Here is a 25074-nt window from a genome sequence, read left to right as displayed (position 1 = left end):
CGTTCGCCTATCGACGGCTACGCGAAGAGAAGACAGTTTCTATGGATGCTTGACGTTCCGTCGATAGGTAATTATATATTTATATGTGACAAGCAGGGAAGAGTATGGAAAGAAAAGTCTATCTTGCTATTCGTAATTATGTTAATGTGGTTGTAAAGGATGCGCGAAGACATCAAATTTTTATTTGTATTTAGTGTAATTTTTTAAAATATATTTCATCCTGGGTTTATAAATAGTTTGCAAAAAATATTTCTTAGTTGTTTAAATTCACTTGTAATGCCGATAAAAAAATGTCCACTAATTTCTGCCTTATTAAACCACTTAATGAGTTGACATTAGTAAGAGTCGCAAAGCGGTAATAAATGTTTCATAAAATAGCTTAAATCTCGTTTTATATATTTCTCTACGCTCACTTTTATTTCTGTAATAGAAATATTACATAAATAAAAGTGAGCGTAGAGATATTAGATTCTGGTGGTAGCCTTTACTACATAGGGGCACCAGAATGCTGTCTCGTCGATTAGCTGAACATCAGCATTCTCTGACGGTGGGAAGGTATGACACCGAATTGTCCAAGATGTCTTATACCAAGGGTGGGCAACCTTTTTTATAACATGGGCCAGAATAAATTTTACGTTTTTTCCGCGGACCATAGTAGTTAATTGACACCTTGTGATTTGTAAATTTTTAGTCTGCAAATATTAAATAAATAAATAAATAAATAAAAAGAAATTAATTACTACAGTCGACCCCCCTATAACACTGTTGATTATTCCGTTTTATATGAATTACATGTTATATGAGTCACTTAGATTTTACAAATGCGTGTGCCTGGCTGTGAACGGCTCACCTATTTGTAAAATCTAAGTGACTTTAAACACAATAAAAACAGCACTATGTAGTTGGATACGACAGACATTACATTTTCTAATTGCATAGCTTTTGCACATGGATTTTCTTGATGGGTGATGCGATGAGATATAAATAATTTAGAAAAATTCTGTTCTCCCATTTTTTGTTTGAATAAGGAAATGACTCCCTTATTTTTTCCTGTCATTGCTGCCGCAACACTTCAGAAAATAATATTCAATTTAAACTAGACGAATTACATCGAAAAATATTTATTTATAATTTCTTCTAAACATCTCGCGGGCCGTAGCTGGCCTGCGGGCCGGAGGTTGCCCACCGTTGTCTTATACTATCTCCACAACCTGCTTTGGGACCGCTCTGTATTACTCAGGAGCTACAGTGAAAGAATCCTAGTGGAGTCCCTCGTCATCACGTTATTGTCCCCGTGGAACTTCCCCATCCTCGAGTTGCCTGACATTTGGGTCAATTTGTACAAGCGAACAATGTTCCCTCTAAGCTGCGAGGCCGCGCACTGCTCAAATTGTTGCCGCACACGAGAATTTATGTGCCGCGCAGGCGAGTATGCACACTGATTTGAATTGTTGTTTACTTATTTCTCACTCTGTCTGCAACACGATCATTGCTACGTACATTTCGATTAAATACATTAAATCATTGACAAAAGATAATATTTTGAATGGAAGTATGTTTTAAAATGAATTTTAATTTCTACTTTATAATTAATTATCTTAATTTTTATAGGAAAAAATAAGATTATATATATATATATATGCTCAGAAAAATGTTCTGCTCAGAACTTGCTCAGCAAAAACTTTTTTCCACAGATAAGTACGTGTTCCGCTCAGCTAGAAAAAAATTAGAGGGAACATTGCAAGCGAATACATAATACTAACTAATCACTTATCTCCACTTTCCATACACCTTTTTATGTGTTTGTTTCCACATCTCAAAGCGCACGCGCGTAGACACTGCGTGATATTTTTGAAAATGTTTTTAAATTTTATGTTCTAAGTTTTGTATTCCGTTCGGTTAATACCGTTTCGTTTCTGAACTTTAAATTTGTTCTGAAAAAGCATTCGAATTGAGTTATTGCCTAAAGACCACAATTATAGGAATGTCGAAAGAGCTTGGAAAGAATTTAAAATTATTTAACACCGTTTTGTGTTGATTTATTCTTCTCTTTTCAATATAAGATTAATATTCTAACGAGTAATTATTTATTGTGGCATTGTCACAATGCCGGGCTTCAATTTTTAATCTTATTTTTTAAATTTTATTTAATTTCAAATATGTGCTCTCCGCATGAAATTACCTATTGTTCACAGGAAATTGCTGATCGTACTTTTCCCGTGTAGCAATAGAGTCGGGCGACCGTCTATCTAACATATTTCGGGAAAAACTTTTGAATTAAAACAATGTGACTTTCAATTTGCATCAGAAGTTCATATATAGAAATCGGGACCTCCTGCCTGTGTAGTTGCAGGACTATACTCGCAGTTCATCTGTCTAACTTCCTTCTCGAGATTAAGGAAAGACAGACAAATAGAACAGTCAAACGACAGTGGGAATTTATTGGGTCGGATGGCCGAGCGGTCAAGGTGTCAACCTACTGCTCTGAGAGACGCGGGATCGAATCCGGATGGGTCACGGAATCCTTCGGGGTGTGGTTCGTTCGGAAATGCCGGGCCCAGTCCCTCACCATCCGGTCGCCCATTGTGGGCCTGCTATAAGAGGCTCACTTAGTGCCCACAGGGCGGAAAGAGTATAAAAAAAAGTGGAAATTTATGTAAGATTTGGGCGAGAAGAGAACGAGACGACGGTTGAAAAAGGCGCTAAGAAGAAAAGACGTTACGATTGTAGAACATCATCGTTCTATCGAGAAGACGTTGGAAGATTATTACGAGCGTTATTCTGTCAATATTCCTACATTTATGTCTACAATTTTTTCAAATTGCAGCCCAATATGAAAATTTTTACAACATTCTAGATCATAACAATGGGTTTAAATACCGATAACGAGTTCAAAATGTCCACACAAATAAATAATCATAATTTAGGTTTTAATTAATATTGAATTTTATCTGACTTCTGCATAAAAGTTTCGTGTTAGAGTTGAGTAAATGCTATATAATTCGGCAATCGAATTGGTGACTTATGTTTAATTTAAATTAAATTAGGCTAAAACAGTTTCGAATTTTTCATTAATATTTTGTTCATTTTGCTAAACAGAATTATTGTTAATCAATAAGTTCTAAGTTACTTTATTGATGTGAAACTTTAATATAGTAAAATATTGGATAATAAAGAATTAATCTCACCAAATCATTAAAGTATTTAAATATTTTTCAAATCGTTGGAAGAAAACGGACTTACCATTCGAAACAAAAATTCCAGCCGTTTAAAATTATGCGCGCTCCCTTAAGGATAAAAACGGAATTACCTTCATTCGAATTTAAAAATAAAATTAAGAAAATCTGAAAAATCAAATAAATAAATTCTGTTTTAAAAAGAACGGATAAGCCAAGAAATTATTATTCTAAAAAAATAATATTTCTGAAAGTAAATTATCTGTATTCGCTTTTACTTGCATTTATATTTTCTATAGGCCTATACATAAACTACCATATGAGTTTGGCGTTGCCCGGGAAAAAAAATAACAACAACGGTTAAGAATATTAGATTATTTCGTATTTATATTATATTATAGCATTTCATTTATATCGCACCGAGTGACCAATTTAACACATTTAAAAAAAATTTTTAATTGTTTACAGTAGACGAATAACGAATCCTTACATAAGATTATAGTTATCTAATACAAACACTATAATATAACAAAGATTAAAAAACGAAAACTATATAAAGAGTTTGGTTATTTCAGCCAACCATTGTCACGTTTATCGCGATACTCCGATGGTATGAAATAACACAATTTCTTTGGTCAAGTAGACATTGATTGAAAATGTACCTTAACAGATTTAAGATATGTTAATTCAAAGAAACTGTACCATTCTCAGCCGCATATCAAACGGTAATCTGCCAACCAAGCAAATTTCGCGAAAACGGATAATGTATCATTATAATTCGTATCATCAATAATTCATTGTCCAGAAACTCGGCACCCTCGAAAACCACTTAAAACAAATTTTATTCTTTTTGCTAACCTTGTATTATACAATTTTCCTATTCGAATGCCACTATACCGTTAGTCCGATAGAAAGGAAGAACTATTGCGGAAGACTGTTGCGGAAGAACTATTGCAAATATTTGTAATCACTAGTACACACTGCAGCCTCTCTTCACTATTGACTTCTGTCGACGTAAAACTCCAAATAACTGCCATGATATTTTCGATATTTACAGTTCTTCACACACTTACCACCGGTTGCGTTGATGGTGCGCTATCTTTACTTTCACTCTCACAACACTTATTACTATTTAGTAAAAACAGATCAACTTTTAAAATGCATACGAGAAGAAATACTTAAAAGTCTTCACTTGACTTACTTATGACCGTATTCATCAGAAAACTAAATGAACACTGAAATCACGTGAAACCGACAGCTATTTATATACGAACACGAAGTACCGAAAAAGTTCGACAAACTACTGAAATGATTAAGAAAATCATTGCAGAGCACCATCTGGTAAACATTTGTAGATGCTTCTACAAACAGTTATTACTAAGTTAATGGTTTGCGTTAGGTCTGCTAGATGTCGCGTCTTATCAAATTGAATTGAAAAATGGAAGTAAAATTATAAAAATTTTATATTTTTTTGCTCCCCTGTGAAGAAGTCTCTGCTCCCTAGGGCACCTCGGTGAGCCATTAAGGCAACTGTGGCTGCATCATTATAATCTTGAGACCGCCATTTTATTTGTGGTTTGTTGTTAAATGTTGTACACCTGTATATATAATACAGGTACAGGTACTGTATATCTACTGTAAGAACATGCTGTTGATTCTACTGTAGAATCAACAGCATGTTCTTTCCGTTGTGGCTCAGTCGACCCCGAATGCAAATAATATATCATTCACCAAAGGGAAGTATCCGACGATAGTAAAATTAGTTCTCAGATTCGGAATCTTTCGATAGATAATAGCAGCGAATTTGTAGAAATTGACCACAATAGCGATTAGACATTTTAAAGTATCTACTTTTTTTATATTCTTACGAGGAAAGTTTTAGGTTTCAAAGAGAAATTTTGTCAGCTCTGTAAATAAATAAATATAGGTAAGTGTTATAATTAGTGTTGTAACGAATAGTATATTCGGCCTGAGGCCGAATATCGAATATTCGGCCAAGAGCGTGGCCGAATAGCCGAATATTCGGCCAAACTATTCGGCTCGATTAACGCACGTACGAAAATTGGCGCGCAAACCGCATTATGGCAAGGATCCTGCTCTCTATTGGCCCATTGTCACTACGCTTCGCCAATCGCGTTAATTCTTGACAGTTGTAGCGGACAGACAAGAGCGTCGTGGCAGTATGTGATAAATGATGATATCAAATGTGGATAACAATGAAATGACCTACACGTGTAAATAACGGAAAAAGAACAGAGAAGGACCGCGAAGTGAAAATGTGAAAATAAATATGAAATTGAGTTGATAACATAATCGAACAAGTCGAGGCAGCTTATTGGCACGAAATTCGCGGCCGTCAATGCCAAACAATTGTTGTCATAGACTTCGGAAAGCTAAATGCTTGTAATGAAAGTCACTTAGCGTGCACGGGCGAAAGCCTGGGGCCGTTCGGGCTATCAAGCTGTCTCGAATCTGTGAAATCATAACTGTGACTTATATCGACGTCCTATCTGTCTCTTTTCTCCGTTATCACCAGGCTGAGTCACGTAATTGTAAAATGGGAACTCTACGACGGAAAAGTGACGAATCGAAAGTATCGTGAGCGCGTATTATGATGTATGCATAGGCATACATGGATTAGAGCGATAGAGGAAAGAGAAAGGGAAGAGCAAAGACGAGCGCTTAAAAAGAAGGATAGGCAGGGTCAGACCCTCAGATGTGCGAGGATTCTCCAACGATAGACGTGTACGTGTGTTGATCTTTGTAATTATAAATTGTGAATACATGTGACTAATATTATTTTATTTTTTATTTTGTGATGTTACAAGTTATAAATAAATATAAACACACAACACTAACTCGATAACATTAAATCTAAATACCAAAACGATTAATTTACTGTGTTTTTGTTATTTATTACTCCTGTTTTTAGGTATTCGGTATTCGGCCGAATAGTGATTAAATATTCGGTATTCGGCCGAATAGTGAAAAATAGGCCGAATAGGCCGAATACCGAATAGTAATCGAATATTCGTTACATCACTAGTTATAATTAATTTTATTATGTAGATAATTTAATATTAATTATTTATAGATGCTAGAATATTATAAACAGTAGTAGACCATTCATCATCGAGTAGGAAGATTTCTGTAGACAAGAGTTTTATTACCATTCTGAAACATTATTTGCTTTTTCTTTATATATAATGGAATGGCAAGATCATACTAAAATTGGAGAAGGCGTACTTATATATTGTTCAGTGTCAAGTGTACTCTGCCTTACGTGTATAAATCATATCTTCATTGCACGTCTGATCTGTTTCATTTGGAAAAAAAATCACGTAAATTGATGACTGTTACAAATTATATATATATATATAAGGTGGATGAAATATTAGCATAATCAGCATGTGGAGAACTGATCATTGCTCTGATTAGTCGCATTTTGCGATCGATAGCCACGGAGTTTGCAAAAATATTATTAAGCATAGGATCTGTTTAATTAGTAGTTTGAAAACGTGGGTTCGTGAACCGTTTTCAAATAATTCCCTGGACCGATTTCGATCCGTAGTCTACTCCTACAACTAAATGTTTACATAATAAAAGTTNAGAGCAGAGAGAAAACGAATATCATCCTGGAGTATGTGAGTATTTTATAAAATAATTTTTACGTTTATAAGAATTTAAATAAATAAATAAATAAATATTTAAATAGGGTTTAACAATACTGTTAATTGTTGGTGCAATATCTACAAAGATGAAAAAATATATCAAATTCGATGGAACTTCCTTAAAGTTGTAATGATTTATTGTCCAGAATTTGCTGAAGTAAGAATATTAATAACCGAAAAAGTACTTAATTAATAATTTTATATTTATATACATCATAAAATATTTAGGTAGTTTTAAACAACAGTGATCTTGTCGATAAGAATTGGCCCTATAACTTTTTGCATGGATGGTTAGGAACTGGATTGCTGACGAGGTAAATATAATATAGACTGGTCATGTACTGTACACAATCTTCAGCAGATGGTGTTAAAAATATAACACTTTTTCTATAGAAAATTTTTTATTAGTTTTTAAAAATAGAAGCTAGTGGATCCCTTGCCCTCCTCCATACTTTACGACCTCAATTGGAAAACCTTGTGCCACTCCTCGCACCTTTCTTCGGGACGATTAGAGAAGAAATATCCATCCAATACTTTCCCAGAGGTATGAACTATTATTGTAAACTCTCTCTCTTATCCGCGAATTAGAAGATTTTTCGTAAATTTTAATTTCGTTAGCGAGTTAAATAAACTCTTGTTTTGTTTTTAAATGGTGTCTTTATTCGACTGTGCCATCGTCTTATCGTCGACCCCTCTGACTCTCCTCCACTCGCGTAACGTGTAACCGAACGCAAACGGCATCCTTGACAAGAAAGTAGGTCATTGACCTGTGGCCGGCAAGGAGAGGAACTTCGAACCTCCCCGGCGGCTCACACTGCGTATGGAAAGCTTTCACGGCCAAGGCAATCTGCATGGCTCTCGAGAATTAACCGAAAAAATCCTTTTGTTAATACCGACAATATAAAGTTAAATAATTTTAACAACCGCATATTTTAGTTTGAATAGATAATATTAATTGTATTCCAGCTATCTTTCACCTTTCAATTTGTGTTTTTACTGTCTGCTTGTAATAAATATGCAGTAGAGTTAATATTAAAGTGTTAAGCAAAGATAGTCACTTAGCAGATGAAGAATTAAAAATGGATTTTGAATCAATTATCCTTCCAGTTTAATTTACATAAATAAAAGGGTTTGTATTTTTTAAGATATAAACCAATAATTTCCATTGTTCACCTACAAATAGCATAGACTACATAGTAACCTTCAAGTTGTGCCTGACAAATTCTTATTTATTATTTATATATAACATACCATAATAATAAGTTCTTTTTATTATTAAATTGTCATAATAATATATTATTGAAAAAGCTTTTTTACTCCAGGGAAAAACCTTCCTCATTGTACGATGGCATCACCAGACTGGGTGCCAACATTATACAGGGAGCAAGAGAGTAGCTACAACCCAACGGCATGTTAGGAGGGTTCTGATAGAGCACTTAGTTGGGAGAAATCCAGACAATTGTAAGGTACTTATGGACTTCTAAAGATTTGTAAGCTTTCATTTGTGAAAGAGTGTAGTAATTTGTCGTCAAAACTAAATACTGTAGTTTATGATGTCACTAAATTCTACTTTAGGCCGTAACTCTTGATCTACAACGAAAATGCTGGCTTATTATGGATCGGCACCCTGATATAATGAAACTTTCTCTTCATATAAAACAGCATCTCGTCCTGTCAGACTGCGGGAATAGTTCGCCAGAAACGCATTTTTTTAAATTTTGTCCATGATATAAAAATACTACAGTTCTATTAAGTTTAAATAGAAAAAAAGCTCTGCCCACCTGTTAAATAACAAAACCACATGCAACCTAAGAAAGCGGAAGCTAGACCATAAACATGGCGAAGGGGACGAAATCAACGTGCGTTTTATCACGTGAAATGCGACCTTGAAACCCTTCTATTGGTAATCAGGGAAGAGCCTGAAAAGAAAAGTCTATCCTGCTTTATCTAATTATGTTTCTGTGGTTGTAAAGGATGTGCGAAGTCATCAAATTTTTATTTGTATTTAGAGTATTTTTTAAAACGTATATCATTCTGAATTTTTAGAAATTTTTCAAAAAACATTTCACAGTTGATAAAATTCACTTGTAATGCCGATAAAAATGTCCACTAATTTCTGCCTTAACCCCACTGCTATAAACCCCACTTAATGAGTTGACAGTAGTAAATAAATAAGTAGACTCTAATGTATCATAAAATAAATTAAATCACGTTTTATATATTTCTTTACGCTCACTTTTATTTCTATAATAGGAATATAAGATTAATATTCTAACGAACAATTATTTATTGTGATATAGCCACAATGCCAGGCTGCTTTTTTTAATTGTATTTTTAAAATTTATTTTATTTCAAATATATGCTCTCCACCTGAAATTTGTATTGGCTTGCCCCTGTACGTCATAGTTTTCCTTTAACAATAGAATTTTGCCAGCCATTTATCTAACACTTCTGGTTAAAAATATTTGAAATGAAATAGCACAACCTTCAGTTTCTATCAAATGTTCATATATAGTCGAGACCAACTGCCTTTGTAGTTGCCAGGAATAGTTGCTAAACGTTCATCTGTCTAACTCTCTCCTCCAGATTCAGAAAATACAAACAAACAGATAGACGACAAAGGGAATTTATGAGTCTACAATGTTTTTCAAATTGCATCCAAACAACAAACTTTTATAACATTCTAGACAATGACGATTTAAATGACGATAACGAATTAAAAATCTGTACACAAAAAAAGAATCATAATTTGCTTAAATAAACATATTTTTAGACGAAAATTCTTCATAAAGTAGAGCCAATATAAAAATAGATACTTACTTTCGAGCATTTCACATATCTTCGTCTTTTCTTCGTGTTGAGAGGCGAGCGATTGCCTACAATAAACAAGTGTTTAGTCGAGAATTCTTTCAAATATAGTTATAAAATAAAAATATACACTTACCTTTGAGTGGAATGTCTTGCATTTAAAGTGATAATGTTCATCGCCTTCGATTACTTTGTTCTTATATAACCATTTAATCGTTACTAGACTTAGATAAACTATAAGGAGTTGACTCATATAAAGCATGTGACTGACGATATGATATCGACTGAGAGGAGTCGAAAGTCTCTTAAAATCGTAAAATTTTAAAACTGTTATAATGTTTAGTCAGTTATTAATTGTTGCATTTTTCTTGATACTTTTTGGATTTTATTTTTGGATAAAACAAAGCAGAAAAGAAAGCGAAATCCCTAATTTTTCGTCACTTCCATTCATTTATACTTTAATCAAGTTAAGGTTAACCAAGAGTAAAGAGCAGAGAGAAAACGAATATCATCCTGGAGTATGTGAGTATTTTATAAAATAATTTTTACGTTTATAAGAATTTAAATAAATAAATAAATAAATATTTAAATAGGGTTTAACAATACTGTTAATTGTTGGTGCAATATCTACAAAGATGAAAAAATATATCAAATTCGATGGAACTTCCTTAAAGTTGTAATGATTTATTGTCCAGAATTTGCTGAAGTAAGAATATTAATAACCGAAAAAGTACTTAATTAATAATTTTATATTTATATACATCATAAAATATTTAGGTAGTTTTAAACAACAGTGATCTTGTCGATAAGAATTGGCCCTATAACTTTTTGCATGGATGGTTAGGAACTGGATTGCTGACGAGGTAAATATAATATAGACTGGTCATGTACTGTACACAATCTTCAGCAGATGGTGTTAAAAATATAACACTTTTTCTATAGAAAATTTTTTATTAGTTTTTAAAAATAGAAGCTAGTGGATCCGAATAGTTTTCCCTTTTATAGTCTTAAAAATTCATTTCAAATTCCTTATTTATAAATAACTGATATGAAAATTTTATCAGCACTTTTTAAAATTTTGTTTAAAAAATAGAAATATATTTAAATTTCTGATTTATTATTAGTAAAAATATATAGAAGAATGGAATACGATATATATTTGAGGCGGAGGATTAGGAGGGAAGCCTCTCGTAAGAGGCTTATAGAATTGTGTTCGTTCTCAAAATCTGTTCGATCGATTTTGATTAAACTTTGCCTTTTTCCATTAATTGAGATGAGGAATTTAGAAATATAATGTGAGTCCATTTATATGTAAAAAATTTAGCAACGAATCGCTTAACTTTCCCGGCAGTATTTAAAATTTTGGTGGCATCTGTTACGATATTTCATTAAAAATCTACATTTTTAATTATTATAAAATGGCAAAAAGCTTCATTTTGAGAATAGGGATGGGCTTTATTAAAAAATTGTAAATGCTAATAACCTGGAAGGTAAAAAATAGGAATCCATGACTTCGTTTTCGATTTACAGTACAAAGGTACTGTATTACAGTGACAATGTCTGTGTTCTCTGATGCGACTGAGTACACCTAACAGAAGTTACGTCTAGAGGTCGAAAATAAAAATAGCATTGCGTGGCCTAACGGAAAATAGGCGCGAGAAACGGACAAAACATAAGAACAAAACAATTGCCATCGATTGTTTTGTTCTCGGATCGTCTCTCCGTACTTAGCCAGTGCAAGGATCGGACTGCAGATACGATTGTAGCCCCACAAAATTCATTTGTCCGGGTCCGTCAAGTACAAGAATCGCCTCTTCTGTGCCTTACAGGTGCAGGGATTGCTTCTTTTCTTCCGGCCCCGTTTCAATTCTATCGCGATACGACAAAGTCGCACAAAGTCCTAGTTTTATAATATAGAGAGGTTATTTTTATATTGTTTTGGCTCTTTCCGTCTTGTGGTTAAGATCTTTTTCATACCAATCATGGTAAAGCCAAGCTCACAATGTGAATTACCGGGTATGGGAATGGGCTGCCGAATTCGATCCAGGGTCTTTTCGAGCAATAAGGCTGATGCCTTAATAGTTTCTATCGATCACCAAGAGTAGAATCGAATACTTTTATGGATTGAGAACTTTTAAGATTTGAATAAGTTTCTGAGAATTGAGTTCCTGAGAACAAGCAACGAATATAATTCTTTAAAACAGTAGGTCATATAATTAAGAGTTAAACGTAAGTGTTTAATTGAAGATTACAGATTTTATAATTGAAAGCTAGCTTTTACTTATAACTTACTAGTAGTAAAAGGTTGAACGTTTACTTGCTTCTCAAGTGAAAGCTAAAGTAGTGTGATAAAACACTAGCAATTCTCATTTTTCTAGTAAATGCTTAAAATTTTCCAATTTCTTATCATAGCAATTCGATTCACAAAATAGTAATATAGAGGAAAATAAACATAGAAGAATTGTAAGGAAATGTTATTGTAATAAGTTTTTTCATAGATTTGATGAAGAAAATTTTGAATGGATGACAAAATATTTCTCCGGAAATAGCATTGAATAAGGATGGAGCACTATCTCCAAAAAATTAAGATGATGTTTTTGCAATATCTAGCAACTTTGCTGTTGCTGAAAATTTGAATAGTAGATCACATCACACTTTGCAAGACTATAAGTAATGTAAGTAATAATGTACAGTACATAGTATACAACTTACATAGTACTCTTATCGTGTAGTAACCAAAAAGTTAATTAAATAAACGGATACCGATTCTGACTAGGCATAATTTTACTTGAGATATTTAATTCTAAGTTTTATCTAACTTAAAACATAGTTTTCAAAAACATGTAATGTAACTTATTTTTTTCTAAAAATTCGCTTACCGATCACATTTATTTTTTGTATATGACATATAATCTATTATCATTTTGACTAGAATCTATGAAACAGCTCGTCATCACATTATATAATAATCTTTTCAGATATGATACGAATAAGTTCAAAGGACAGTTGATTCGAACACACCCAGTACAGAAGACAAAACATGATAACATCAGATGATATATGAATAACACTCTTTATTATGATCGTGCTCTTACATAACAATATTAAAATACAATAAGTTATATTTATACATACACACAGAGATTGTTAGAAGTGCGATATTCCTCATTTTTATATAATTTTTTTAAATCCTTTATAATTTTGATTATTTAATTGCTCCTTCCTCTCTTCCTTGGCATGTTGTGGAATTTCTGATAGTTGGATAATAAACCGTTTTATTGTAATTTGTGTTTTTAAATTATTTTGAGTCGATATTAAAATTTGGGAAAGGGGGATCCTAGATCGGTAAAATAGGCGAATTTCCTCCAACGACTTCGGTTGTTGTTTGGAATACGGTTAAGGTTTTAACAAAGTTCGAGCGAATACATAATTAGCAAAAAATAGTTGAAATAAAGTGATTAAACAAAAATTATTACAAATATCGTAAATAACAGTTCACAAATGCATATATAGAGATATTTTTTGAAGGGGGAGAAATGGTCTTCACAATTTGACATCGATCTAACACGATGCTCAAATGCTCGTGTAAACGCGCGCCATCTATCGTAGGATAAATGTACTTCGTGGGAGTGTATTAAAAAACTTTCCGAAGTTTTATGGCAATCGTACTATGCCACAAACCTTCGCCGGAGTATATTAAACAATTTCCCAAAGTTTCACGGCAATCGGATAAACGGTGTGGTAATGCATAAAGGACAGACAGACAGACACACACACACACACACATACATTCATTTTTATATATATAGATAAATACGTCATTTTTTCATCGAAAAGAGCATTTGTGTAAACCCTTTGTAGCAGAAAGTAGTCTACTACATGGCACCCAAGACGTTCATATCTTACTGTTTCGGTTTTTAAAGAAATATTGTTAAACAGTACAAATTACAATAAATACCTTCGATACTGATAACAAATGTATTTCCGAAGTATAAAAATTTATATCATAAATATATTGCCAGTAGATGCTAAGGAATCAATTGTTCGAAGCCTAAAAAGGAATTACGCCGAGTATACCGTGTTTTCGAGACTTATTTTCATTTATAAATCAATAAACTTATTTTTATATTCTACATTAATTTGATATAGGGGAGATCGGGGCAAGATCGGCATGTTAAGCTTTACTTAAATTTTGTGTAATAAATACTGCTGTAAACTGAAAAAAAAGCTTTGCATATTGTCTATTGGAATGTTACCTTACTATAGAACTGGTTAAAATCAGTTTGGAAATAAAAATAATTAAAATAATTACAACTTTACAAGAAGAGAGAAATTGACGAAGTTGCCCCGGGTATAGGGGCAAGATCGGCAACTTCTCTCTTTTTGTAAAGTTGTAATTATTTTAATTATTTTTATTAAAGTTGCCCCTGGTATAGGGGCAACAGTAATGGGGCAAGATAGGCACGTATATAAAATTATGTTATTAACAATGTATAAGTTGGAATTCACTATTAAAACAAAGAAATACAAATCCAACACCCATTTAATATTATTACAACGAAATGCAAGTTCAAAGACATATATACATGAATAACAAATGCAAACATGTTTTCATTTATCATCTGTTTGATTTTTATCCTTTGCTTCTAATGTGGCTTTATGTTGCCGATCTTACCCCGCTAGTCATGATTTCGAAACATTAAGTACAACCCTGAGAACAGAATGCCAAGCCACGATCTGGCCACGTGAATAAGTTGAAGTTACATCCTTCTAACAGGAAAAGTAACTTTCGTTATCATGGAATTATAACAAAACCTGCCAATTCAATATAAATGGAAAAAAAATATTATATGGAATTCAACGAAAATGAAAATTTGCTTGATAATTCAACTACGCTTGTTGGAGAACAATAAAAACAATACACTCAACAAGCCACCAATAAAACTCAACTGCCTAACCTATAACCAAAATCTCCTTTTAATTTGTTTTAAAAAAAAAGCGCTTGACAAACTTGCCCCGCATGCCGAAGTTGCCCCGGTCTCCCCTAAACATTGTTATAACGATATTAGTAATTTTTTAATTTAATAAAACTTGAGAAAAGTTTTGTAAATATATTATCAGAGTATAGAAATGATCTATTAAAATGTTTTTACACTACTTTGAAATTTCGATTTTTAAAATCCTTCATAATAAGGCAACTTTAAAAATTCGTATAAAATTAATAAATTCAATTTTAAAAGTTTTAAAACCGTATTTCAATAGGAGAATGAAAGAATTGTTCGGATTTTTTCCTCGATAATCCATGGAAAACGATTTTCCATAGAAAAAGCTTTACTCTATATTTAAAACATCATCCGCAGGAGATAGTTTGAATAACAAAAGAGGTTGCATTCAACCTGGTTATATTAATTTGTCCGTAAATTCTTCTTCTATTCGAAATACAGTCCTTTAATTTATAAAGTATTAATAAATTTAAAAATATATATAATTATTTCGATAATTAGTTCTGGGACAAAATGGAGAAATCGAAGAAAATTGTTAACGCCAGCTTTCCATTTCCGAATTTTGGATGATTTTATTTCTGTTTTTAATCGGCATTCGTGTACTTTAGTTAAAAAGTTAGAAAATTCTAATGGCCAAGAGATCAATGTGATATCTTTTGTTTCACTTTGTACCTTAGACATTATTGGAGGTAAGTTAGATTTCTTTTCTTTTTTTTTATAACTTGCTGTTCAAATTTATGTACTGTAATTCCGCATCGAAGTAAAATTAACAAGAGATTATCAATTAACTGAAATATCTGTTAAATTTTGTACATTTCAAAATAGATTCAGCAATGGGAGTGCATCTGAAGGCTCAAGAGTTCTCTGATTCCAAATATGTTCAAAAAGTCAAGAAGTAAATGAGCAATTTTCTTTGATTAATTAGCCCAAATCAGCTTTGCCGAAAAAACTATAATGAAGTATGTAACAATTATGCTAATTTTATTTATTTGCAGCATTTCGCATTGTATCATGACGCGATCTGTAAATCCTTGGTACTGGTTCAACACTATATTCTATTTAAGTAAATTAAGAAAGTTGAATGAAAAATGTTTGAAAACACTTCATACATTTACGAAAAATGTAATTAAGTTCATATAAAATTATATCGTACCAAAATTTAAATTTAAAATACTTATTAACGTTATTTTTAAGGTAATAAAAGAAAAGAAAGTGGAATTAACAGAACGATTGAAAAATGAATCTGTGGAAGAAGAGATGATTGGATTTAAGAGTAAAAAGAATAGAGCATTTTTGGATTTGTTACTTTATCATCATTTAGTTAATGGCAATCTCAGCGAAGAAGACGTTCGAGAAGAAGTCGATACTTTTATGTTTGAGGTGAATATCTCATAGTATTATCGAATCACATAAATGTTTCAGATAATTGTCCGTAGTATCGGATCCAGAAGTACTCAAACGGAGACTATTATAAATATTTGAATAATTAATAAGTGTCTATGTCATTGCGATTTCTTTCAACTTCCATCTCATGTGCAGAATGATATCTATTGCCGTGAGATTCTGAATCGAAACTGATCTGAATCCTGACAATTTAACATGGATAATTCAAATAGGGGCATCATTCTCGTCCTTTATGCCGATTGATTTAATTGCGAGTCGACCTGTAGATCAAATGCGAATATGGTCCAGTATGACCTTTAAGGGGTTGTTATCTTGCGTGAACGAATAAATCAACATTAATGTCCATAATGTAAATTCATGCAATATTATACTTTGCATTTTTAGACAATATAAAATAGATTTTGATTTGATTATGTAGCTTGAAAACAGAGGCATAATATACTATTAATAATTCATCAGTAACTCTCAGAGTAGATTTTATTACTTTTTTCAATACAGGAATTTAGATCGATTACTTACTGGTTAGTGATGTAATAAAGCGTAGGTCGTAAAAGACAGAAAATGATTTTTTAAATTAAATTTTAGTATGCCTATACAAATTTTAATATACTAAAATTTGTATACAGAGACTGATTTACATTTGTAATATACTAATTTTAGTATAGAAATTTTGGACTGATTTTCCTTGTATTATGATTGAATAGTCTTTCATGCCTGCTCTACACTTAAGTTATGGTGCCGTGCATTTTATTTTTTATCATTATCCTGGCAAACATCATAATTATTATTATTAGTTTTCACTGAGACCTAAATGTATACTAACCATTAAATATATATGACTATACTGTTGAGTATCAATGTGTCCACAGTGTACCAATATGCTAGTATAATTAATGGTCGACGGCGTATACCCACTTATTTTTTGCAACTACATCACTGTTATTGGTTACATTTAATAATGTTTCTGGAGCACAAAGAAAAATGTATTGAAATAATTACTCAGTATTAAGATTAATTTGCATTATTATAAATGATTGTTAGCATTATTTATCATGATGCGAATAAAGATCTGAAAGGTAAATATTTATGATGGAGTAGTAATAATATTGAACATTTATATATTGTGTTTCCAACTCGATTCAAAATGAAGTAATCAGATCTAGAACAACATTTTAACAATTGTATTGTTGTTTCAGGGTCACGATACCACGGCTATGGGTATTAGCTGGACATTGTATTTTCTCGGTTTGTACAAAGACATACAGAATAAAGTTTATGAAGAACTTTTTGAAATATTTGGCGATGATAAAGAACGGAGCATTACTTCTGGAGATGTGAAACAAATGAAATATCTAGAATGTGTAATAAAGGTAATTTATTTAAGTGTGTCGTAAAATATGTAAAACTTAGCACCAGGTTGTAATTTTTAAAAATTACTACATTCTTGAAATCAAATCAAAATGACTTTTTTATTCACTATAATTTTCGATTAATCCAAGGCCACCCGAGCTTGCACGCTTTGGTTTGGTTTGATGGAATAAGGCGATCTTTCAAGAGGAGGCTCCTCCTGAGAGATTTTAATGCTCCTTATTAGATGTTAGATACCCAGAAAACTTCATGAGGACAGTCGTTTGGTGAGGCGTGAACCCACGACTATTATTCAGTGATTTTATCCACTCAGCCACTGGTGGATGATATTCTCAGTTTGCAACGAACACGTTTTTATAAACAATGTTTTGAAGCTTGTTTAGATTAAGTTTTTTTTGTATCAGTAGGAAGAGCTTAAGCTCCGGTAGTCCTGTATCTGCCACAGTTCTGGAAATCTGAGATCGAATCTGAGCAGTTCGAAAAAACTCAGAAGTTTCTGGGTCGTCTGTGCCAGATATGTCGGACCCTTTTCTCACCATGTGGCTATCCTCATTGTAAGCGTGGAAAATAGGCCCTCTTAGTGTCCCCATAACAATATATGAAAAACTATATTTTATATCATCTTAATTTAATATATTTTAATTTTTACAGAATAAATGAAAATGCCCAAAAATTTTATGTATATCTTTTTAGGTCAATTTACTAAATCAAATAATATAGATGCAATTGTATGTAAATTATTAAATAAAATTCTTGAGTTTTATGGAGTTTTATGGTAAACTGGCCCCCTCTTTAGAGTTACCAACGTGAAGAAATTCCGGAAAACTCCACACAGTGAATTTTCAAACCCACGATCAACTACCGATGTTCAGTGGTTTTATCTACTCGGCTGCTGGTAAACTAAAATCAGCTTGAAACAACTGCATATTATTTTTTGTAGTTCAATCTCTTTTACTGAAGCTATTGAATAACATTTAACTGACTTCTAGATCATACTATGTACAGGGCATCCCTTGGAAAAATGGCAATATTTTTGCAGCATAATCTAGAGGCCCAGGAGATCCAAAATTGTCATATAAACGTAACCCATCAAACGAATTGTTTCAAGGCTAGAAGGATTTAAAGATCAACCTAGCTATCCCTTTATGATGCTGCTCTTCGGCACTGCTAAGTGCTGTGGAATAGTCGCAATCTCTCAACCTACAGAAAACTTGTATTTCTTGGTACTGTAAAGCTACGGCATTCATAAAATTTCAAACGAAATTGCGAACTATTGCCGTTTCTGTTTCTTTTGATCAGAACGTCTGCAACTAAAAAAAGTGGGATCATAAGGCGGTGGACTACTAATTCATTGAGTTATACTCGCGTGGGTTCGAATCACACCCTTGTCGAGTCCTGGCTCTTTGATTGTTTGTATTGTTTTCGCCTGTGTTTAGCGCGGAGTTGTACTGTTTCAACCCCACGCGAAGAAATCGCATTGTGATATTTTTCTTAAGCCTTTTAATTGTTCTATTCTATTTAACCGTGATCAACTTTCGAAACTATCTGGCAAATATTTTCACATTCATCAACTACAAGCCTTATTTATTCGAACCGGAAACGTTTTAACATTTTGATTATTAAATTCAAACTTTTGTCGATGCGTGAGCTATCAAGCATTGCTTTAGACCAGTGATGGGCAAACTTTTTAAAGAGCGGGCCAAAGGAAAAGAAGAAAACTTTAGGCGGGCCAATATAATTGTAACCTAGCGCTGAATCTGAAAATCCAGGTGGCGCTATAAAAACATGTGCAGGCCGTCCGCCATATTTCTTTTTCTCTCTTTCGGCTACGCTACGCACGAGTGGATGTTCTGTACCGAAGCATGCTTGTAACCGATCGAGCTTTTACTCAATAAGTGTAAAAGAAAATTTTTTACGTGATTGTAAATAAACTTTCATGGTGAGATATAAAGCTTCGGTTATTTTATATAATCAACGAACACTCAAGTTAAGTGGTGCATCAACCACCACAGCCTGTATTCTTTTTTACTCGTCAGATTAGGAATAATGTCGCGCGGGCCGGATAGAACATTTCAGGGGGCCGCATCTGGCCCGCGGGCCGTAGTTTGCCCATCACTGCTCTAGACCAGTGGTTCTCAAACTTTTTGAAGTCGGGCACATTTAAAATCCTACAAATAATTGTAGGCGCACTGTATACAAATTTCCGAGAAATATGTTATAATAATTGAGTCAAATATTAAAGAAAAAATATATAAAGTTCAAGCATAATTTTATGGTAATTAAACGAAATAAATAAGACAAAATTAAATTTATTCTGATATTAAAAAACATTTTTATGTTACATTTTTTTTCAGTTATGCTTTTTAGAATTCGTAAAAAAAGGGGGGTTAGAAAATAAAAAACGACAAAAAGTTATCTTTATATATATATATATATATACACATTCGTAGTAAGAGCGAACGTGTTAAGTTTTTTCATTCTTCTGTTTATGAGAAACATGAGTCTGATGCGTCTTATGTTCGAGTTCTTCAATGTTTGAGCATCTGTTTGAAAGGCAAACTCTCATTTCCTCGTCAATACATTGAAGAATTTCTGTCTTTTTACTTTTACGTTGAGGGTAGAAAATCCTAATTCACATAAATAGGATGTTGAAAATTGTAGTAAAATGCTTAAAGCGTTTTTAGATATTGCCACATATTCTTCTTTTACAGAAATCTAAATGGCTTCACGAGACAATTCCTTGTGTTTAATCATCATTCCACGATCAGTGGATATAACTGCCAGTTCTTCCTCTTCTATTAATGTTAAACCAAAATCACTTGAAGCTTCCATGAATGGGTTTCTATTCCAATCGTATTGTTCAGTGTTAAGTGATGGAAAATAAGGACTCAATTTTTCTTCAAAACTTATTAAGTGTTAAACTATTATTGAAAGAGTTTCGTTTACGCAAGTGTTATTTACTAATGGAAACATTTCCAAACTACATTCAACAGCTTTTCTTTTCCAAATCTGTAGTTTTCTCTGAAACGCTTTCATTTTGTCAGTGAATGTGAGAATATTTTCTTCTTTCCCTTGCGTGCTAGTATTCAAAATATTCAGCTGCTGAAATATATCTGCCAAATACTGTAACCTAGGAATCCAAATTTCGCATCGAGGAAGGTTACAAAAATTTAACTGTTTCATCTCTTCAAAAACTCAATAAGTTCTTGTCGTAGATCGTGTACACGAGTAAGTACTTTTCCCCTTGATAGCCACCTCAAAATAAGTGGCTCACCTAAAGTATGAGCTTTCATATTTTTTGCTATCAGTTGATAAGAAGTGATTTGAGCTTTATCAGAAACAGTCATTATACTTTTTTAAAAAATTTGCCGCTTTTGTTTGCTGTTCAGACAATCTCTTGAAAAAACTTACAGATTTATCTTGTAAATTAGAGTGTATAGTTTTAAAATGTTTACTCAATTTACTAGGAAGCAATGATATTTTTCATCTATATACTAAACATAGCGGTAAAGGATGATCTTCACTTCCGATCCAAGTGAAACCAAAGTTTAAATAACTCATTATATTTGCGAGAAGGCCGCGATTTTGCTTTCTTACTTGCACTTAACTTTTGCTCACTTTCAGAATCAGATTCTACAATATCACGCTTCTTTTTGAGAAATCTATCCATTTTATTTGGGTATATATATATAATACCAATATGTACTGTACATTTTGGGTTCATCAATACCCTTCAATAGTTGGGTTTTTGTTTTTCTCTTTTAATAGAGGGGGAAGGTGATTTTAACTTTTCCTTATGATATTTTCGATGATAAATTCAATATCTGTTTTTAATATTTTAATTTCTTTCTATAGTCTACTTTCTGTACTGTGGGATGTAAGCATTCTTTATCTAATAATAATATTATTATTATTATTATTACTGATGTACAGTACGTATTGGTTTAATAAAGAAATCTATTAGTCAACTTTCAAATGTAGTTTGATAAATCCTTTTGAAATAGCAAATTAATAACTATTCAGGTCCACCAGTGGTCAAGTGGTTCTGTACTCTGAACACTGTGAGTTCCGTCGTGGGTTGCGCCTGGCCACGTGGAGTTTTCCGCGTTTTCTCCACGTCTGTAACGCCTGAAAGGGGCAAGTTACCCTTAACCTTAAAAAAGACCTCACGGAAGGCATCCCCCTAGGCAGATCGCCCAAATGTTGCGTTGCCATAAGTTAACAAAACAAACGATAACTACTTAGTATTAAGAATAGTATATAGGAAAATTAATTGTTATAGTCCGTCTTGGTATGACAGTCGGATGGCCGAACGNGTCATTATATTTTTAAAAGAATTTGCCACTTTTGTTTGCTGTTCAGACAATCTCTTGAAAAAACTTATAGATTTATCAAATTAATTAAAAACCTACTAATGTGAGGTAGGCATAAGGACTTATCCCTACCTCACATTAGTAGATTTTTAATTAATTTGATTAAATCAAGGGCTAAAAGCAATTTCTTTATATTATAGATTTATCTTGTAAATTAGAGTGTGTAGTTTTAAAATGTGTTTACTCAATTTACTAGGAAGCAATGATTCATTTGCCATTTTACATTCACATACTAAACATAGCAGTAAAGGATGATCTTTACTTCTGGTCCAAATGAAACCAAAGCTTCAATAACTTTCATTATATTTGCAAGTAAGCTGTGATTTTGCTTTCTTACTTGCACTTAACTTTTGCTCACTTCCAGAATTGGATTCTTCAATATTATGCTTCTTTTTGAGAAATTATCCATTTTCTTTGGGTGTATTTATCTAAAAATAATATGATGATGTGTTAATAATAAATATAATAATGATGTGTTAACAAAAAGTGCGGTATTTCCGTAATGAAATGATACAATAGACTAACTATATTTATTTTTATATCTGGGCAAATGTTTCTCTGGAATACCATAGGGTGCACCCGGAAATCTTCTAGAGCGCACACTTTGAGAAACACTGCTCTAGACAGACGTCTTCCCTGTGCTCGAGCATTTAACATGAGGTTGACGATTTGAAGAAAACGAAACCTGGTATGTACAGTACTATACGTACCGCCCCTGTGGCCTAATGGATAAGGCATCGGTCTCCTAAACCGGGGATTGCGGGTTCGAATCCCGCCAGGGGTACTGTTTTTGCTATCGTCTCGAACTTAATTTTTTTACTCGGTCATTGCTCTTCGTATTTATTCCGAGTTATGGTAAATTTTCTCACGCTCAGAACACTTTCGCTTTAAGACATACTAATCGGGCGTGGTTTGGTTGAGATACGCAAAGCTTTGATGTATGTGCAGTTCGCAAAACGCTGCTTAGCCGTCTCTAAAAATATTGCCATTTTCTCGTATAACATCCTGTATATGACAGTTTTAAATGAAAGTTTAAAGGAATTTATTGTATTAATAGTGACATTTCTAAAACATTATGCATTATTTACATTTCTCTTCATTCCCAGGAGAGCATGAGATTGTGTCCTCCGGTTCCTTTCATTGCGCGATACTGCAACAAAGAAATAAATATTGGTAAGTTCGAATACACGATAAAGTTATTATTATATTATAATTAAAAAGTTAATCACGAGGTTTTACCCTTAGGTGAATATAAAGTCTCAAAGGGAAGTACATTTTTAATTTGCATCAACAACATTCATCGAGATCCTAACGTATTTCCTAATCCAGAACTGTTCGATCCCGATAGATTTCTTTTAGAAAATAGTTCGGGAAGAAGTCCTTTCGCTTATATTCCATTTTCTGCAGGACCCAGAAATTGTATAGGTAACTAGTAACTTTTTAAGATAGTTTAACTTTCGAAATCTTAAGAAGAAAGAATACTTTCATGAATAAGTCCTAAAAATCTGGAACCATAAGAATTAAGTTAATCTTTATGTAGACTTTTACAGGTAAGGCAAGTAAGAATAAACGAATTTCAGTTAATAGTAGAGATTCACAGTCAGCGAGAAGTCGCCGAAGGGTTTAACACACTGCAACAGATTCTTGTGTGTGATTAGTGGGAAGTCTGGACCGTGTTCAGTAACGCGTAATTCTGCCACGATATTGAACAATGTTCTTAGTAATTATGACTCCGCTCACTGTAAGAATTTGAATTTTTATTCATTTACTCAGACTACTATTAGTATACTTGCTGTACTTAGTGATGTAATTCCGTATCTTTTCGTTTTTCGTTTGAAGAATATTATGATTACGACTGTAATGGCTGCTCGTGCTATATTAAGAACTTCATTTTTAAAGTTAAAAAAGTTACTATTTTAATTTCAATGTATTATATTTCTTTTCATTTAATTTTAACTTCGTCTGTCAGTTTTCCTAGTTATTTGGCAAAGAATAATCGTGCAATAATGCTGAAAACGCTCTTAACGCCGTCCAGTAAGCCGTTCAGAATACTGAATTAAGCCTAGTATTGTGCATTACTTAACACGGCCCTGGAAATCGCCGTTAAAATTATTCAGTACTTCACTCTGACTGCGTGTTTACCGTGAAAATAATTTGAATTCGTTTCCCCTTAGTCAGCGCCATGCTTTACCTGTAAAGGTATAACCAATAATGAGTATAATCATATGGTTCTAGACTTATGGATCATCCTACGTATACAAAAGAAATGCACGATCTTGTTCTTTTCTTTGTTAAAATCTTGTTTTAATATAATTAACAAATTAATTCAACTTTCATTTTAAAAGAATAATCTAATTACTTACAGTGTAGTCCAAAAGTCCTATTTCGGTTAACTGACTTCTATTCAACAAGTAAAAGTTTTGAAATATATAATAGAAGCCAACTTTTTAATAGAAAAAATCTAAATATAAAAACGATTTATGTTAATTTTTTGTTATACAATAAGGAGCATTTTTATTGTAAGGATGGTAAATATTATCTTGTATATTCAGTCAATATTTTACAGGTCAGAAGTTTGCTTTGATGGAAGAAAAAATAGTTCTTGCCAACGTTATACGAAACTTTAAATTCACTTCGATGCAACAAAGGAATGAATTACTAATGGATTCTTCTTTAATCCTTCGACCTTTGAATGGAATTAAAATGATTTTTGAAAAGAGATGAAACACAATCTGTATCAATCAGCGAAGAATTCAAATTGTAACAATAACGTTGATTTTAACTGCCATAAAGTGTAAGTCCCGTTTTGTATACCGTATCAACCAAATTTTATATTTTGTAAATCAAAGATATTTTTTAATAGAAATTAAAACATTGCTTAGATGTAAAATGTAGGAGAGAAAGTATCTTGTGGTCTTCAGATTAATTTTCAAACTTCTTTATATACAATCTCAATGATACAGAAAATGGGAATTTTTAACTTTTACGATTGAAACGTTTGACAGAATTGTGATATTAAATCAACTCGGTATCTAGATTGTTTTTATCGTGGAAACTTAAGGCTCTAAACAACATTTCAAGCTGGCGATCCGGAATACAGCACGGAAATTGATTGTCTTCACTCTGCTGTGACGATTTACCTAGATCAGTTGCATCATTGACGAATTCAAACTACGTTGTTCAGTGCGGGGGACCACGCTTCTTCTAAAGAGCCCCTTTAAATTGTTCAATTCAAAGTTTTCTAATCACGTATATCCACCTTTAAGTGGAT

General features: G+C 32.7%; 1 protein-coding gene, 1 long non-coding RNA gene and 1 other non-coding gene across 3 annotated transcripts; all 3 read left to right on the top strand.

Annotated features, from left to right (window-relative positions):
* Positions 1-6785: 6785 nt before the first annotated feature.
* LOC111623435 lies at positions 6786-7161 on the top strand. Its single transcript, XR_002756438.1, has 3 exons — positions 6786-6820; positions 6892-7004; positions 7076-7161. It is a non-coding gene; the product is annotated as an uncharacterized LOC111623435 (long non-coding RNA).
* Positions 7162-9991: 2830 nt separating this feature from the next.
* Positions 9992-24693, top strand: LOC111623434 (cytochrome P450 4V2-like). The gene is made up of 11 exons (XM_023366008.1): positions 9992-10177; positions 10249-10361; positions 10433-10518; positions 15160-15347; positions 15484-15553; positions 15654-15780; positions 15853-16038; positions 17259-17432; positions 22910-22976; positions 23049-23228; positions 24370-24693. Exons 2-11 carry the CDS (start codon positions 10335-10337, stop codon positions 24525-24527), a joined length of 1263 nt encoding a protein of 420 aa, XP_023221776.1. The 5' UTR covers positions 9992-10177; positions 10249-10334; the 3' UTR covers positions 24528-24693.
* Trnar-ccu lies at positions 22515-22587 on the top strand. The gene has a single exon. It is a non-coding gene; the product is annotated as a tRNA-Arg (tRNA).
* Positions 24694-25074: the final 381 nt, after the last annotated feature.

Source organism: Centruroides sculpturatus, unplaced genomic scaffold, assembly GCF_000671375.1.
Source record: "Centruroides sculpturatus isolate CEXI.00-Female unplaced genomic scaffold, Cexi_2.0 scaffold190, whole genome shotgun sequence".
In the NCBI taxonomy this organism is placed as follows: Eukaryota; Metazoa; Arthropoda; class Arachnida; order Scorpiones; family Buthidae; genus Centruroides; species Centruroides sculpturatus.
Note: the sequence above shows the minus strand (reverse complement) of the source record. Positions and strands in the feature narration are given on the sequence as shown.

Bases quoted from the DNA above. Each gene is read 5' to 3' on its own strand.
- LOC111623434 (XM_023366008.1), top strand. From the start codon at position 10,335: ATGATTTATTGTCCAGAATTTGCTGAA. The intron at 10,362-10,432 runs GTAAGAATATTA...TAAAATATTTAG, and splicing joins ATTGTCCAGAATTTGCTGAA to GTAGTTTTAAACAACAGTGA. The intron at 15,348-15,483 runs GTAAGTTAGATT...ATTTCAAAATAG, and splicing joins TACCTTAGACATTATTGGAG to ATTCAGCAATGGGAGTGCAT.